The sequence below is a fragment of the Papaver somniferum genome, chromosome 4, assembly GCF_003573695.1.
Source record: "Papaver somniferum cultivar HN1 chromosome 4, ASM357369v1, whole genome shotgun sequence".
Lineage (NCBI taxonomy): Eukaryota > Viridiplantae > Streptophyta > Magnoliopsida > Ranunculales > Papaveraceae > Papaver > Papaver somniferum.
In genome coordinates this window covers 134,292,289-134,307,164 of record NC_039361.1, presented here as the reverse complement: position 1 = coordinate 134,307,164, position 14,876 = coordinate 134,292,289, and the positions used below count along the sequence as shown (strand labels likewise).

At 36.0% G+C, this 14,876-nt stretch overlaps 1 protein-coding gene across 1 annotated transcript; it reads left to right on the top strand.

The window, feature by feature from the left end:
* The first annotated feature begins 12,119 nt into the window (after positions 1 to 12,119).
* LOC113276643 (protein transport protein Sec61 subunit gamma) lies at positions 12,120 to 14,463 on the top strand. Its single transcript, XM_026526268.1, has 3 exons — positions 12,120 to 12,281; positions 12,375 to 12,498; positions 14,112 to 14,463. The coding sequence occupies exons 1-2, from the start codon at positions 12,188 to 12,190 to the stop codon at positions 12,488 to 12,490; spliced, it is 210 nt and encodes a 69-aa protein (XP_026382053.1). The 5' UTR covers positions 12,120 to 12,187; the 3' UTR covers positions 12,491 to 12,498; positions 14,112 to 14,463.
* The last annotated feature ends 413 nt before the right edge of the window (positions 14,464 to 14,876 follow it).

Here is a 14,876-nt window from a genome sequence, read left to right as displayed (position 1 = left end):
TGATTATCATTCTCCTTGTGTCATACCTTTAGCTCTTACAGAGATCCCTCATTTTGGACTTGATATCTCTGCCTCGACCATTTTACAAGATTACCTTCATACTCGTTCTCCCGAACCTAATGATGTCCAGGAAGAAGTTCAGTCGTTAGAAACCCATCATCTGGTTGATGTGGTTTGCCCAGGCTATGATACCCAAATTTACTTTGTTTTCCCACCAAATAGTTTTCTTCCAAATGTGGGAACGTTTATATTTCAAATGTGTCGAATATTAAGTTGTGAGACTAAACCTAAATGTTTTAGGAAATTAGAATCGACACATTTGCTTAAGAGTGACCACCACTCTCATTGTGGTCAATTTTGTAAGTAAAATCTTATTGACTTAGAGGATCCTCAGTTATTTAGGTTATTATTATGCGCTTCTAAGATCATATTTGAGTTTTTCCAGACTCTAGGACCTAATGATTCGGATCCCACCTATGAAGAAACGCAACCAATGAAAATATTTTATTTAAACCCTTTCTTAGAACCTGAACCACAATTAGATATAAATATCTTAATCAGGAAACTAGATAAGGGCATGCTATCCTTGTTCACTTTCTTGGGTTATTGTAGTTTCCTTTGGTCAGCTCTATTTAGTTTTGAAGACCCACAGTTATTTCGGCTGTTACTTTTTGATTCTATGAGGTGACTAATTCTTTCCGATGTCTGGCTGAAGACTTTGAACTTAGCACTTATTGGGACGTAACCCAATCTCATGTGACACGGTAATATCTTTCCTTAACTCTTTTGCTTCAAATGGTAACAGTTTCTCCTTGTTCATATGTTTTTAATTTTGTCTTTAGAACATTGAGGACAATGTTAGATTTAAGTTTGGGGTGGGGAAGAACTTTTTAGTTGCACTTTTGAAACTTCTAGCGTCACATGGTATCCGGTTAGCTAAGTTTACATACTGTTTCTCACCAAAAAGATAGAAATTGGAATGCTAGGGATAACAACCTTTTTAGACATTAGAGAAAAATACATTGAGATCCTTGAAATTCAGGAGAGAACTTGTTCCTTTTAGAGGGTAACCGTGATGGACCTAACCATACATGATGGAAAGGCAAGTAGGTCAGGAAATGCCAGAAAGAAAAAACAACCTCACAATGTAGTCTTAGTTACTGGATTGCGACTCTCTCTCAGTAGAAACTTATCATCATCAACAAGCGGAGCGACATCAAAATCTATGAAGAAAGTTGAAGACGTTTTAGGTTTAGAAGCAACAATAGAAGAGAATAATTCAAAAATCAAAGTTGAAGTTATAAGAGCAAATGATATAAGTTGTTAGAATCCATGATACCAAGACATCACAAGTTGCGAAGATCCAAGTTTTGAAAGTCCTTCTCTCATGGCCATGTAAATTTTTGTCTTGTAATTATTTTTTTTCAAAAAAAAAAAAAAAAAGAAACATCATTACGTTCTTTTTGTTCAATAAGGCCATAGGGAAGAAGAAATTTATAACTCAAGCAAGAAATCAAAGAGAAGATTTAATTGTCAAGATTCTATGAGGTTCGAGAGTTTATCATCAACAGTTGAAGACCTAAGAAGACGTTATTTCTACTGAGCACTGTGAGAGAGTCGAAGAAAGATGCATTTTGGTTGCTTTGTTAGTTTGCTTTCAATCCGGCACAAGATCTTTCTAGCACTGGTTTAACTCATCACACGTAATTAGTCCAGTTGTGTAGCAGATGTCCCTCTCATTTTTATCTCTCTCCTAATCTTATCCAGCTGTAAAGAAGCGGACGCATCTTACAATGTTTATCTAGCTGTGTAGCGGATATCTCTTTATCTAGCAGTGGTGCGGATGTGTCTCCCCTTTTCTTCAGTCAGCTTTAGAGCTGACACCTTTAATTTCTCTGGCATTCTACTTACTTGGAGATAGGTTGAAAATATGTATGTCCTCATAGCTCTTTGGATACTTGTGACCAATTAGGAGTAAAGGTTTTGTGGGTACACCTCTGGTAAACCCTCCGGAGACAACACTCCGCCGCTAGGGCCACCTAGCGGTTTAACGGCCTATTGCACGTGCTATGTGTAGTCTTTTTATCTTTTCAAAAATAAATTTTGCTCGAGGACTAGCAAATAATAAGTTTGGAGGTATTTGATAGACACATTTTTTGTGTTTAATTTGATCTCAATACTATATATTGTTGGCACTCGAGTTTGTACTAATTTTGGTGTTTTATGTGTTTGTAGGCACCTTTGGGAAATAAACATTTTTTGGAAAATTCGGCTCGAAAAGTTGGTAAAAGCCCCAGAGGACACGTGTTATTCGGACTTTCACCGTTGGATAAGGGACACCTCAATTACTAAGGGGCACCCCAGGTCACCCCAAAAGGCATATGTTATTCGCACCCAAGTACAGGATTAGGGGGAGGTCATCTTCTCCATTTGAATTTTGTTTTTGGCGGGAAAATGGAGAACACTTCTGCAGATTTTTGATCGAATTGTTGAACGTGTTCTAGGGAGATTCAGTGGCTGATTTTTGGTAGATAGTTGTGATATGTCCTATTAAACACACTGTGGGCGTTTGGTTCGACCAGAATTGGCTAGAATCAGCTAAACAATTCACGGGTTGAAAACAGGGCAGTTCGTGTATATCACGGGTTTCACGTGATTTGGAGAAGATTCAACGTGTTTTGTGCGTGCATGGAAGACCCTCACAGCCTGTTGGAGCGTGAAGGAGTTAAATATGGTAATTTGGAGGCTTGAAAACGCGTGAGAAGATGAAACAGGAAAGAAAATATTCCCAGAAATATTTTCTTTACTGCCGAGTTAAAGATAATTATATGGAGTGAATGAGCGAGATTCGATGGGTCTGTTGGCTATAAATAGGTTGTTGGGGTTGAGTAGAAAGGTTGTCGAGAGTCTGGGAGGCTGAGGAGAAGGTCCAGAGAAGCAGAAATCAAGAGTTGATGAAACTCTGTTTCTGCTGTTGCTGCTGATGAAGAACACCAAGAACACGAAGAACCGACTCGCAAGGACAGTGGTTTATCAACAGTGTCTGAGACGCACAGCCGTGGGTCGCATTGCAGTCTAAACATCAGCAGCACTTGTGTTTTATCGTTCATTCTGTGACGCTTTTTGTGCGTCGCAGATTACAGTTTTACACCATTTTCTCCTTTTCTCTCCATTGTAAAAACCATTTGAGCTATAAAAATATATTTTGAGCGTGTTTTTATCATGATGAGCTAAACCCAACACTGGTACGACGGAGGAGGGTGAATTTCATACACGGGTAAATTTATTTTATTCTTTTATATGACTTTTGCATTAATTTAAAATTGAAATATGATTTGAATTAATTGGTTGTTATTTAACTTGATGATATATGCTTAGCTTAGGTGTTTTGATACATCATGCTTAGGACTTACAATCGATGTTTTGAGAATCTATCTTGGCAAAATCAGAGTCCATGTTAATTTTATTGAGTTTTAAATTGTCAAAGAATATATGAATGAACCCTGTGTAGTGAATTCGGCCAAATCCTTAGTCCCAGTACCTCTCGCCCATTGTTAATATTTTTGTATATATATTTTTATTAAATCTAAAAATTCCATTTCCTTCACAAGTCTGAAACGAATCCTATTTACTATAACCCCATCAAAAAATTTAATTAGGAGGCTATCCTCACAGCCAATTACATCTTGAACATAGTACCCTTTAAAGGATCAGATAAAACTCCATATGAGTTATGGAAAGGTAGACAACCATCTTATGATTACTTCAAAGTGTGGGGGTGCTTGGCAAAGGTGGGCATCCCTCCTCCTAAGAAAAATAAGATATGACCCAAAACCGTTGATTATGTTTTTATAGGGTATCCTAAGCCTAGTAGTGCTTATAGGTTTATGGTTGTGAGTTCTGAATTTTCTGACATAGGGTTGAATAATATTATGGAGTTTAGGGATGCTGAGTTTTTTGAGAATTTTTTTCTTTTAAAACGTGACTCTCGTAAGAGAATGTATTGATGATCCCCTAGACGTGCCTTCAACTAGTCAGTCATTACCTTTAGAGGAAGATGAACCAGAAATAGAACCTAGAAGAGGTAAAAGGGCTAAAACTAAGAAAACCTATACTGGTTGCATTACATACCTAGCCGAGTCTAATCCTCAGACTTATAGAGAAGTCATGACTTGTCCTGAAGATCCATGGTGGAAAGAAGCTTCCATTAGTGAAATGGATTCCATTCGAGAAAACGGTACTTTTGAACTTGTAGATTTACCTCCAGGGTCTAAGGCCATAGGTTGTAAATGGATTTTCAAGAGAAAACGTAAAATAGATGGAACCGTTGAAAAATACAAGGCTAGGTTGGTAGCTAAAGGCTACAGACAAATAGAAGGTATAGATGTCTTCGAAACCTATTCGCCAGTGAGTAGAATTAGATCCATTAGGATGTTAGTTGCTATAACTTCTGTCCATAATTTAGAGATACATCAAATGGATGTAAATACAACGTTTCTACAACCTGAGGGTTTTGTAGTTAAAGGTTGTGAAAAAAAAGTTTGTAAACTGGTTAAATCTTTGTATGGGTTGAAACAAGCACCTAAACAGTGGCATGAAAAATTTGATGATGTGATGATTTCTAGTGGTTTTAGAATTAATGAATCTGATAAGTGTGTTTATACTAAACTTGTCAAGGATGCCTATGTGATTGTATGCTTGTATGTTGATGATATGCTTATACTAGGTACAAACATGGATGTTATTAATTCCACTAAGAAAATATTGAATGAGAACTTTGACATGAAAGACTTAGGCCCCGCTGATGTCATATTAGGAATGAAGATTAGAAAAACTTCTAATGGCTATAGTCTGAGTCAGTCTCATTAAGTTGAATCCATACTTAATAAATATAATCAGTTTTACTGTAAACCTTTTTGTACTCCGTATGATTCTTCTTGTCATCTCAAGAATAATAAGTGTGTAGGAGTTAACCATCTTGAATACTCGAGAGTCATAGGAAGTCTGATGTATTTGATGAATTGTATGAGACCAGACATTGCTTATGATGTGAGTAGGTTAAGCAGGTATACTTGTAATCCAGGTCAGATGCATTGGGATGCACTTATTAAAGTACTGAGGTACTTAAAGTTCACAATGACCTTTTGTTTGAATTACTAAGGGTACCCTGCCTTCCTTGAGGGATTTTATGATGCAAACTAGATGTCAGGTGCGTCTGTATCTTGGAAGAGTTCCAAACAGACATGTATAGCTCGTTCCATTATGGAATCGGAGTTTATTGCGTTAGATAAAGCAGGAGAAGAGGCCGAATGGCTAAGAAACTTTTTAGAAGATATTCCTCTATGGCATAGGCCTGTGCCAGCTATATCTATACATTCTGACAGCAAATCTGCAATAGGTAGAGCTAAGAATAGCTTCTACAATGGAAAGTCTATACATATGCGTAGAAGACATGATTCTTTGAAAATACTAATCTCAACTGGCGTTATTTCTATAGATTGGACAAGGTCCAAGGAGAATATCGCGGACCCTTTGACGAAATCTTTGTCCAAGGAGATAGTTAGTAAAACATCGAGGGGGATGGGGCTTAGGCTCAATAATTAAACTTTCCATGAAGGATACTCAACCTTGTTGATTGGAGATTCCAAGATCAAGGTTTCGAATGAGACAACTAATTTATGGTAGGTAAAGGTAAACACTATAAGAGAATTTCATTATATGTCCCTTCCCTATGGTGTTGATGTGATAGTGTGACTGCATGTGGAGGATGACTTTTAAATAAGTCTTAATGAGTTTCATAGTTTCAATTTAAGATTGAAGTGGGGTGTAGCAGTAAACATTCTTGATGGAACTCACCTATCTGAATGAGGAAGTGGGGCCGCTTCCTATGAGAATTGAGCCGATTCTCTGGAGAATTCTGAGAAACATGATATGTCCAGGGCCAAATTGGACAAAACGACATGAACTTAGCAATGCCAGGAGAATATCATGCGTGGTTGTTGTCGCGAATTACACCAAATGCTATCAGTTCAAGACTAGGTTCACTGTTTAGCAAGTAGTTCCGGTAACTTCTCACTAAGTAAGGGTTCAAGACCTCATGGACACCTTTGCCTAAATGGTATATTCCTTACTCTGATTTTTTCGTTTTTCTGAGATTTCATTCACGTGAGGGATTGTTGGAGAAAAATGAGTTTTAATAAATTGATTTTGGTCTTGGTGTGGTTTGATCTAATAACCTAAGGGTCTAAGGATACTCACTCATTTTTTGAGTGAATGAAATGGAACCTTTAGTCCCACATTGTGGAAAACTAAAGAGGTGCTCCACTATATAGCCATATTCTTATGGATATATTGTAAAACATGGGTGGAGCGGGTGGGAAAAAAATACATTTTTCGACCCATGTATATACGCGTATATCATACACCAAGTCCCTCTTCTACACGGATTTATTTTTGGCGAGTTTTTCTTTAGGAAATTAATTCCAAAAATATTTTCTTAAGAGTTCTATTTATGGTTAAAATCCTTTTACGTGTTTTACTTGTTTTTGAAGAAAACTAAAACCTAACTTGATTTGCAAGTATTTCATCCTATAAATACAACTTGAAATTCTGTTTTCAATACACACAATAAACAATTCTTTTTATCATCTTCTTTCTTTATTTGTGCGGCGTTTTACTTCCATCCCTGTTGCTGAGTTCAAGAGTGGGTAACTTGCGTTGTGCTAACTCAAGTTATATCGGGCAGTCTTATCCTGGGCATATCTTCACTGTGAGGGGTTTAGTATTACTCAACTCGAGTATACCCGCGAACTAATGTGTTAAGGACAACTTGTTGAACCTGTGATTCTGCCCTCGTCAAGTTGATTCGGTAGAGTTGTTTAAGATTTGATACATCTAACGTGTTGTTTATTGTTGCAAGATACCAACAAGTACTCATATGGCTAACTCTGTTAACTATTTGTGAACCAAACAAGTGTACACGTTTAGGTACTGTTACTCAAACCTAAATTAAACACATTTCATTTGTGTATGACAAGCTAAGTTTCAATCTAACGGTTGAAAGATATTAGCTTGGAGAAATCAGGTTTTTCATCTAACGGTGAATATTGAATGCTTTGTTACCAAGGTAACTTAGATTGCAAACCCTGATTTGAAAACTATATAAAGGAGACATTTTGCAACTGGAAAAACTAATCCCCACACCTCCTGTATGATACTAGTTGGTTTTTCTAGAGTCGATTCTCCTTTAACCTTAGGTTTCTTCCCGAGTCCCTGTAGGTTAACGACTGAAAGACTTCATTGGGATTATGAAGCCAGGCGAAACTACTTCTCTTGTAGTTGAGCGATCTGATCTTGCCATTTTCTATCGTCCGAGTTCAATTGAATAATTGGCTTGAGATTTATCTCCGATAGGGCAGGATAAAAAGAAATCACAAACATCTCTTTCTCATCGTTTGTGATTCCGAAACATCTTGTTTCGCTACCATAAGATTAAGATTGTTGTGAGGTGATTGATATTTATAGGCCGTTCTTCAAGAATATAAGTCCGGATTATCAATTGGTTCCTGTTCACCTTGATTTATCAAAAGACGAAACAAAAACTCTTAGGTCTATCTGTGGGAGACAAATTTACCTATCATAGACTTTTCTGTGTGATACAAATTTGTTTATTAAAGTCTTCGACTTTGGGTCGTAGCAACTCTTGGTTGTGGGTGAGATCAGCTAAGGGAATCAAGTGCGTAGTATCCTGCTGGGATCAGAGACATAAGGAGCGCAACTGTACCTTGAATCAGTGTGATATTGATTAGGGTTCAACTACAGTCCAGACCGAAGTTAATTTGTAGTAGGCTAGTGTCTGTAGCGGGTTAATACAGTGTGGTGTTCAATCTGGACTAGGTCCCAAGGTTTTTCTACATTTGCGGTTTCCTCGTTAACAAAATTTCTGGTGTCTGTGTTATTTCTATTCCGCATTATATTTTTTTATATAATTAAAATATCACAGGTTGTGCGTTAAAATCAATCAATTATAATATCCAATCTTTGGTTGTTGATTTAAATTGATTGACACTTGGATATTGGTCTTTGGTACCATCCAAGTTATTATCCTTGTATTTGATAAAGACTCACAGATTTCTATTTGCTTGAGTAAAGATCAAATCAAGTGAGAGAGATATTAACTCCTCGATATACTTTTCTTTAGATTGAGTCTGACTGTCTAGTTGATTTTCTAGAAAGTATATTGGAGTTAGTCCATACAGATTGCTAATCGAAATATTGGGTGTGGTTGTTAGACCCCCACTTTTCCAAATTCTAGAGCCATTAATGGTCACTTTGCACTCGAGGTTGAATATCTAAAGCATATGATAGGGTAAATTAGAGATTTCTTGGGGACATGTTACGAATTATGGGAATATCCGGAACGTCTCATTCTTTATTTATGGCATGTGTTACAACAACATCTTTCTCCATCAACATCAATGGTTCGCCTCATGTTTTTTTCAGAAGTGAAAGGGGGATATGCCAGGCCTGTCCTTTATCTTCTACTTTTTTCATAATGTGTTCTCAAGGTCTTTCATCACTTATGCAGAATATGAATCTCGGGGTTTATATCAAGGTACAAACTTAACAGCATGGCTCCTACAATCTCTCATTTAATGTTTTCAGATGATTTGTTCTTTTTTGGTGTACACTCAAGAACTAATGTTCATTGATGAAACTCTTATAAGAATATGCTGGGATGTCAGCTTACCAACTATGGTAAAACCTCGATTTACTTTAGTAAGGGTATTTTAAATTTGAGGAAGCAGACTACTGTACAAGATATAGGGGTTAAAAAAATGTCAATGGACGACAAATATTTGGGGGTTTATTTCGCTAATTATAAAATCATATTTTAGGATTGATAATTATGAATTTCTTATTGACAAGTTTGTGTCTACATTACCTGGTTGGAGATTTTGTTATGTTAATTTTGCAGGTAGAACTGTACTGTTGAAGTCAATCCTTTCTTCCATTCTAGTTTACCTTATGGGAATATGTTTGCTTCCAGAGGGTGTAACTCAAGAATTAGATAAGATTGAAAGGTGCTTTGGAATGGTCATTCAACTGATGAGAAAAAATCGCACTTCATCAATTGGTCGAAGATCTTCTTATCTAAAGAAAATTGAGGGGTTGGAATCCGAAACATGGAGCAAATGAATATTGCACTGATATACAAATTTGCATGTAGGTTCCTCAAGAATAAATAAGAAATGTGGTTCAAACTTTTATCGGTAAAATATATCTAAGATGGATATTTCTGGTCCATAGATACTCCGGATAAATGCACATCTATACGGAGCAGCTTACTAGAGGTTCGACATATCCTGGAAAATAAGGTTTTCTGGCAGATTTCAAATGGTGAAAGTTTAGTATTTGGGATGATACATGGTTAGATCAACGTGTAAAACACTTAGTCAATAGACCGAAGTCTCTCACTGTAGATATTATCAAGGTTTTTGAGTTGCTGACACCCAATACACGGTCTTGGAACCTAGAGCTATTAAATCAATTATTCTCTCCGCAAATAGCTCTCTACATATCTTCCATATATCTCAGTGAAGAAGATACTTTAGAAGACACCTTAATATTGCCGTGTACTCCTTCAGGTAAGTTCTCAATAAAGTCTTGCTACAAACTGTTGCTGAATAATTATCTTTCTACTTCTGAATACACTGCTTTTCCTTGGAAAAAGTACCGATCTTTCTCAAATATCATTCCGAAGATTCATATGTTTGTTTGGAAAATTTTAAACAATGGTATTGCGTACCGTTTGTTCTCAATTTGAAGAAACATTATTGCATCTGTTCTTTGAGTGTAAAAAAGTCTAGTTGTTTTTCAACATAGCTGATTTGGGTTTCGACTATTATTCTTCTGGAGGCAACGTACATCAGATTATAATAGATTGAATAGAACATAACTCAGACCAAAAGATCATCAGGTGAATTTGTAATTTTGAAATCTTTGGAAAACAAGAAATGATGTGATTTTTTTTATAAAAAATTATTCGTCTTTTGTTATCCTTAAGAAAGCTTCACAAGACTTTAATCTTTGTACGGAGAATTTTTCAGAAAACTGCATTGATCAATCTTCTCATCAACAGTGAACACCACCAGATCTTCACTATGTAAAAATTAATATGGATGCACCATTTATTCCTGAAAATGGAGTCGTTGGGGCAGTGGCACAAGATCATAACGGAGGATTTCTAGGTTCTGCTTCAATCATATTTGAAGCAACTTTTGCTTTATTGGCTGAGGCAGTGGCCTGCAATTTAGGAATACAGCTGGGAAAGAAATTCAACTTTATCAAAATAGAGGTTGAAGGTGACGCCTCTAATGTTATTGTTGCTATGTTGGGTGATGTTAAGAATATTCCATGGAGTATCCGTTCAGAAATTTTAAAAATTAAGCATGTGCCTAAAAATGCAAACTTCTTGGCACACTCTTTGTGTCAATATGCTATGCATGATAATAAATAGTTGGTGGAATAAAAATTCTCCACCCCTTTCTATTTCTGCAAGCCTCAATTAATCGAGGTAGTTCAATAAATAGGATCTTTTGAGTCGCTTTCCCCTTAAAAAAATAGAAAAAATATCACGATTTCCCCCACATAGGACAAGTACGGGAATGTTGATGGAAACATTCGTCTACAATGCATTTCTCTTAATCAGTTCTGAATTTAACTCTATATCGAAGCATTGGATTATGTTTCTCTATCAGACTTTTGTAATGCATCGCTTTGATTTTATTATTAGGGTCATCATTATTTGTTTTCGACAATTGATATGATGCAAAATACTGATTCAAAAAGAAGAATGTATAAGAGAATAAGAGAAATGTATATAGGTTCGACAAGAATATTTATAAAGAATCCATTGTCCATCCTAAACGAGTGACCAAATGTTGTTACCATAAAAAGTAAGAAAATCTACGAATCACTGACCTTCTTTTAGATTGGCGGTGACTAAATACAACCCATGGTTGGGTTAAATACAATCCAAATTGAACAAATACGTTTTAACTAAATAGAACCCGGTCCAATACAAACAACAAAATATTCCAGCATTTAGGATTTTAGGGTTTCACAATCACTTGCAAATTATGTCGTGGGGAGTTCATATAGGGAATTGAGATATCAATAATCAATCCGAATTCACGATTATATTGTAGAGAGTTATAAGTAATATTCAGGTTTTCTCTCAAAAAAATGAGTAGTTCAATGCCTAGGTTATTTTCACTATTGTTGGGTTCAAACAAATCTAATTTTAATTGAATTTAGATTTAATCAGAGAAGTTGGAATCAAACAGTTTTGATCGACCTCTGTTTTACTATCATACCTTAATATAAGATAGATCATATCCTAGTGCTCATCTTCCATTAACAGAACACTATGTTCATCTTCCATTAACATAAAATTAATCAACCCCTTATACGGAAGAAAGAGATGGAAGAAAGAGAAGAGACTCGTTTGGCATACGGGTTGCATTTAGCACTTTGGTTTGGTAAAACAAAAAATTAAAATATGGATTGTATTTAACCTAAACGTGGGTTGTATTTAGTCACTGCCTTTAAATTTTAATTATATTAAAATTTAGATTTTAATTAAATTGAAATAAATGAAAAATACTTTCTCCGTCCCAAAATAGATGAATATATAATCAGATAATGGAGTATTTATAAAACTATCTTTTTAATTGATCATTATTAGTATAAGAAATATGTATAATTTGATAGTCATGTATATATTCGTTACCTATGTGTTTTAAAATGTTTTCTAGTGGTGCGAAATTTACGAAAATCTGTCGTAAAGTTTGAGAAATAAATCATTTCTAAATTTTACTAGTAATTAATTTTAAGGATATAATTGTAAAAGATATTAAAATTGTCTTAGAAATTGTGCAAACTACGTTAGGTGATGTTTGGGAGAGAGAGAGTATTAATTAGTTGACGGTTTGGTTTAGCCTGACCAATAGGATCACGAGAAAAAAACTAAAAGAAAAACATGACCAATAGGATAAAGAAGGTAATAATTCCAGGTGGCTATTCCTTATTTGTTCAAGCTACGCGTATATCTTAACCGGACTCGAGAAAATTGAACTTAAAATGGTGGATTTCTCTTTTGTCTCCTCTACACGCTTCAACAGAAATGGACGCAATTGATTCAGTAGTTGATCCATTGAGAGAATTCGCTAAGGACAGTGTTCGTCTCGTCAAGAGATGTCACAAACCTGATCAGAAAGGTTATTATTATCTTCAAACCTTTTCCATTTCTTGATTTTGGACTTCTTTTTTGGAAATTTGATTTTGATTTTTATGATTATTGTTTTATGCAGAATTCACAAAGGTGGCATTCCGTACTGCGATTGGTTTTGTTGTGATGGGGTTTGTTGGGTTCTTCGTCAAATTGATTTTCATCCCTATCAATAACATCATTGTTGGATCTGGTTAAGACATTAGGTAAAATCTTCACCCTCTATTTCCTGTTTCTTATTGGGTTTCTGTTTTTCGAATGACATTCTAATTCAATTCATAGCTTTGGATTTCGATAGAAATATTTGTAACTAGAAACTTAGAAATCATGCAATTGTATTCTAATTGGATTGCCATTGAACTGCTGGTTTCACGATTATGAAGTTTGATTGTGATGAGTTGAGAATACTTAGTTGTGTAAAAATACACCCATGTACGTATGCAATGTTTTATTTTTGTTTTTAGTTATAATCGCGGTTGAGAGATTGATTCAGTAGAGTCAGAGAGAGAAACCCCTGCTATGTGATGAATCTGCATTTTGCATGTTGCCTAAACCAGTGTTTGCCGTGCAATAGTTTAACCTGTTTAACCTTGGTGGATTTCAGTAGTACATTTTATACTTTTGTTTCTTATTGACTGAATGGGTTAACATTTACAATGATACTTAGAGTATACATAGATTCAGACTAGTATCACATAGACCGACTCCCTAGGGCACGCGCCCTTGTCATACTTACAGGACCTTCAAATAGTTCTGCCCTTACACTCTTAACTCAGCACAACCATTACACACCATTTCCCTCCTCAAGCTCAAGGAGGCAGGACAAGGCACCTTGAGAATGTCTTTAACTCAGCACAACCATTGCACACCATAAACGCACGAGAGGAAGGCTGATGAAGAGGTAAATCGCTTGCCATAAGGGACAGTGACTAGTTTGTTGTCACAGACCATGAGTAAGCAGTTTTTTAAGCTAAAATTTTCATAGCCTTGCAAATGGTTACAGAAAGACCTTAAAAAGAACACACCACACCAGCAAAACACGGCGTAGAAAACCAGCAAGTCAAAAACAGCCTTGCATTATTTATGCACACAACAAACTATTCAGCCTTTACCTGCAGAGTTTGACGAGGGAAGAAAACACTCACTGCAAGGAAGCACACATCAGGGAACAACAACTAGCATACCAGAAGTATGTATCACCACACACACGCTAACAGCAATAGCGGATGAACCAAATAAGGAGAGCTGATTGCAGAGTTCAACTAGATGGAAAACCACCCACTGCAACAGCTCACACTACACAAAACAAGCTACCGAACACATGAAGGCAGCCCGTAAATTACCATCATTGTAAACCCATAGCACCAACAGTTTGGCACTCTTAACTGAACCCGTAGATTCGCAGTTCTTGAGCAATTTGTATGATTAGCGAGTCATTGTTTTGACTCACACTACCATGTTTGATCTTTGATGTTCCTCACTGACGTGGTTGTACAGGTAGTTTCCTGAACTAGGCTTGGAAGTGCTTCTTCCATGGTGTTAAAGGTTAGGAGGGGGCTTAGGTATTTAATGAAACATTGTTGTGTATATTAGTGAAGCCTTGCGACCCGTTATATAGGTTGCCGAATAGATCAATGCTGGCAACTGGCAGTGTGTAGTTTACATACACATTCTTTCTTCAGGTTCAGGTTTATTCATAATGTTTTGTGGGATCTTCATGTTTATAACATGTAGAGAATGGTGACTTGTGTGCTGTCAAGTTTTTATCCCATGAGAAGTGCAGTAGTAAGTGACATGCTGATCTGTTTTGAAACTGCAGGAAATAGAAGTTATATGGCTTTAAAGAGCAGAAGTTAGGAACCTGCAAGGATGCTAAACTACACGGTCTCAGGCTTCTTCTTTGTGTATCTTCTTTTTGGACAAAGCTCCTCATCTGTTAAACATATTTAAGAGCAACAGTTAAATTCATTTTACTTTCTTTTTCTCTTTTAGGAATAACATTGAAATTAGTTCCTTTTCTTTTTTCTGTTTACCCTTAAATATAGAGTGTAGAAGGGGTAACTCTCTCACCAGTTTCTGGTTCAACTGTATCTATATTTGAAGGTTTCGTTTGTTGGGTTTAGGTGCATCAGCTCGGAGTGCTAAACTTTCTTGCCACCTCGGTTTATCTTTTTTTTTTTTGTTGGAACATTAATTAAATGAGAAAATTAGGCGCAGATCTATTCATTGTCAGGCCCACAATTAATTTTAGTTCCGTGACACCCATAATTATATGAAATTTTGAAAAACGTTTGCATAACGGGTGATACATTAGGGGTATAATTGGTAACGCAACTTGGATATAACATATCTAAAAAACCGCACCTTGGAATTTTACAAATTTTATATTGTTGAAAATCTTTTAAGAGAGCTACACAACGAGTACAAACAACAATATCAAACTTTTGTTTTTTCACGAAAAAGTCGAAGGTGATCATCATTTTATGGGAAAAATTCGAAAACTGACTACATATTCGCTATGCAACCTCCAAAATAGATGCATAAAACAATACGCATACACCACAAAAGATGCATAACACGTTAT

Bases quoted from the DNA above. Each gene is read 5' to 3' on its own strand.
- LOC113276643 (XM_026526268.1), top strand. From the start codon at position 12,188: ATGGACGCAATTGATTCAGTAGTTGATCCATTGAGAGAATTCGCTAAG. The intron at 12,282-12,374 runs GTTATTATTATC...TGTTTTATGCAG, and splicing joins TCACAAACCTGATCAGAAAG to AATTCACAAAGGTGGCATTC.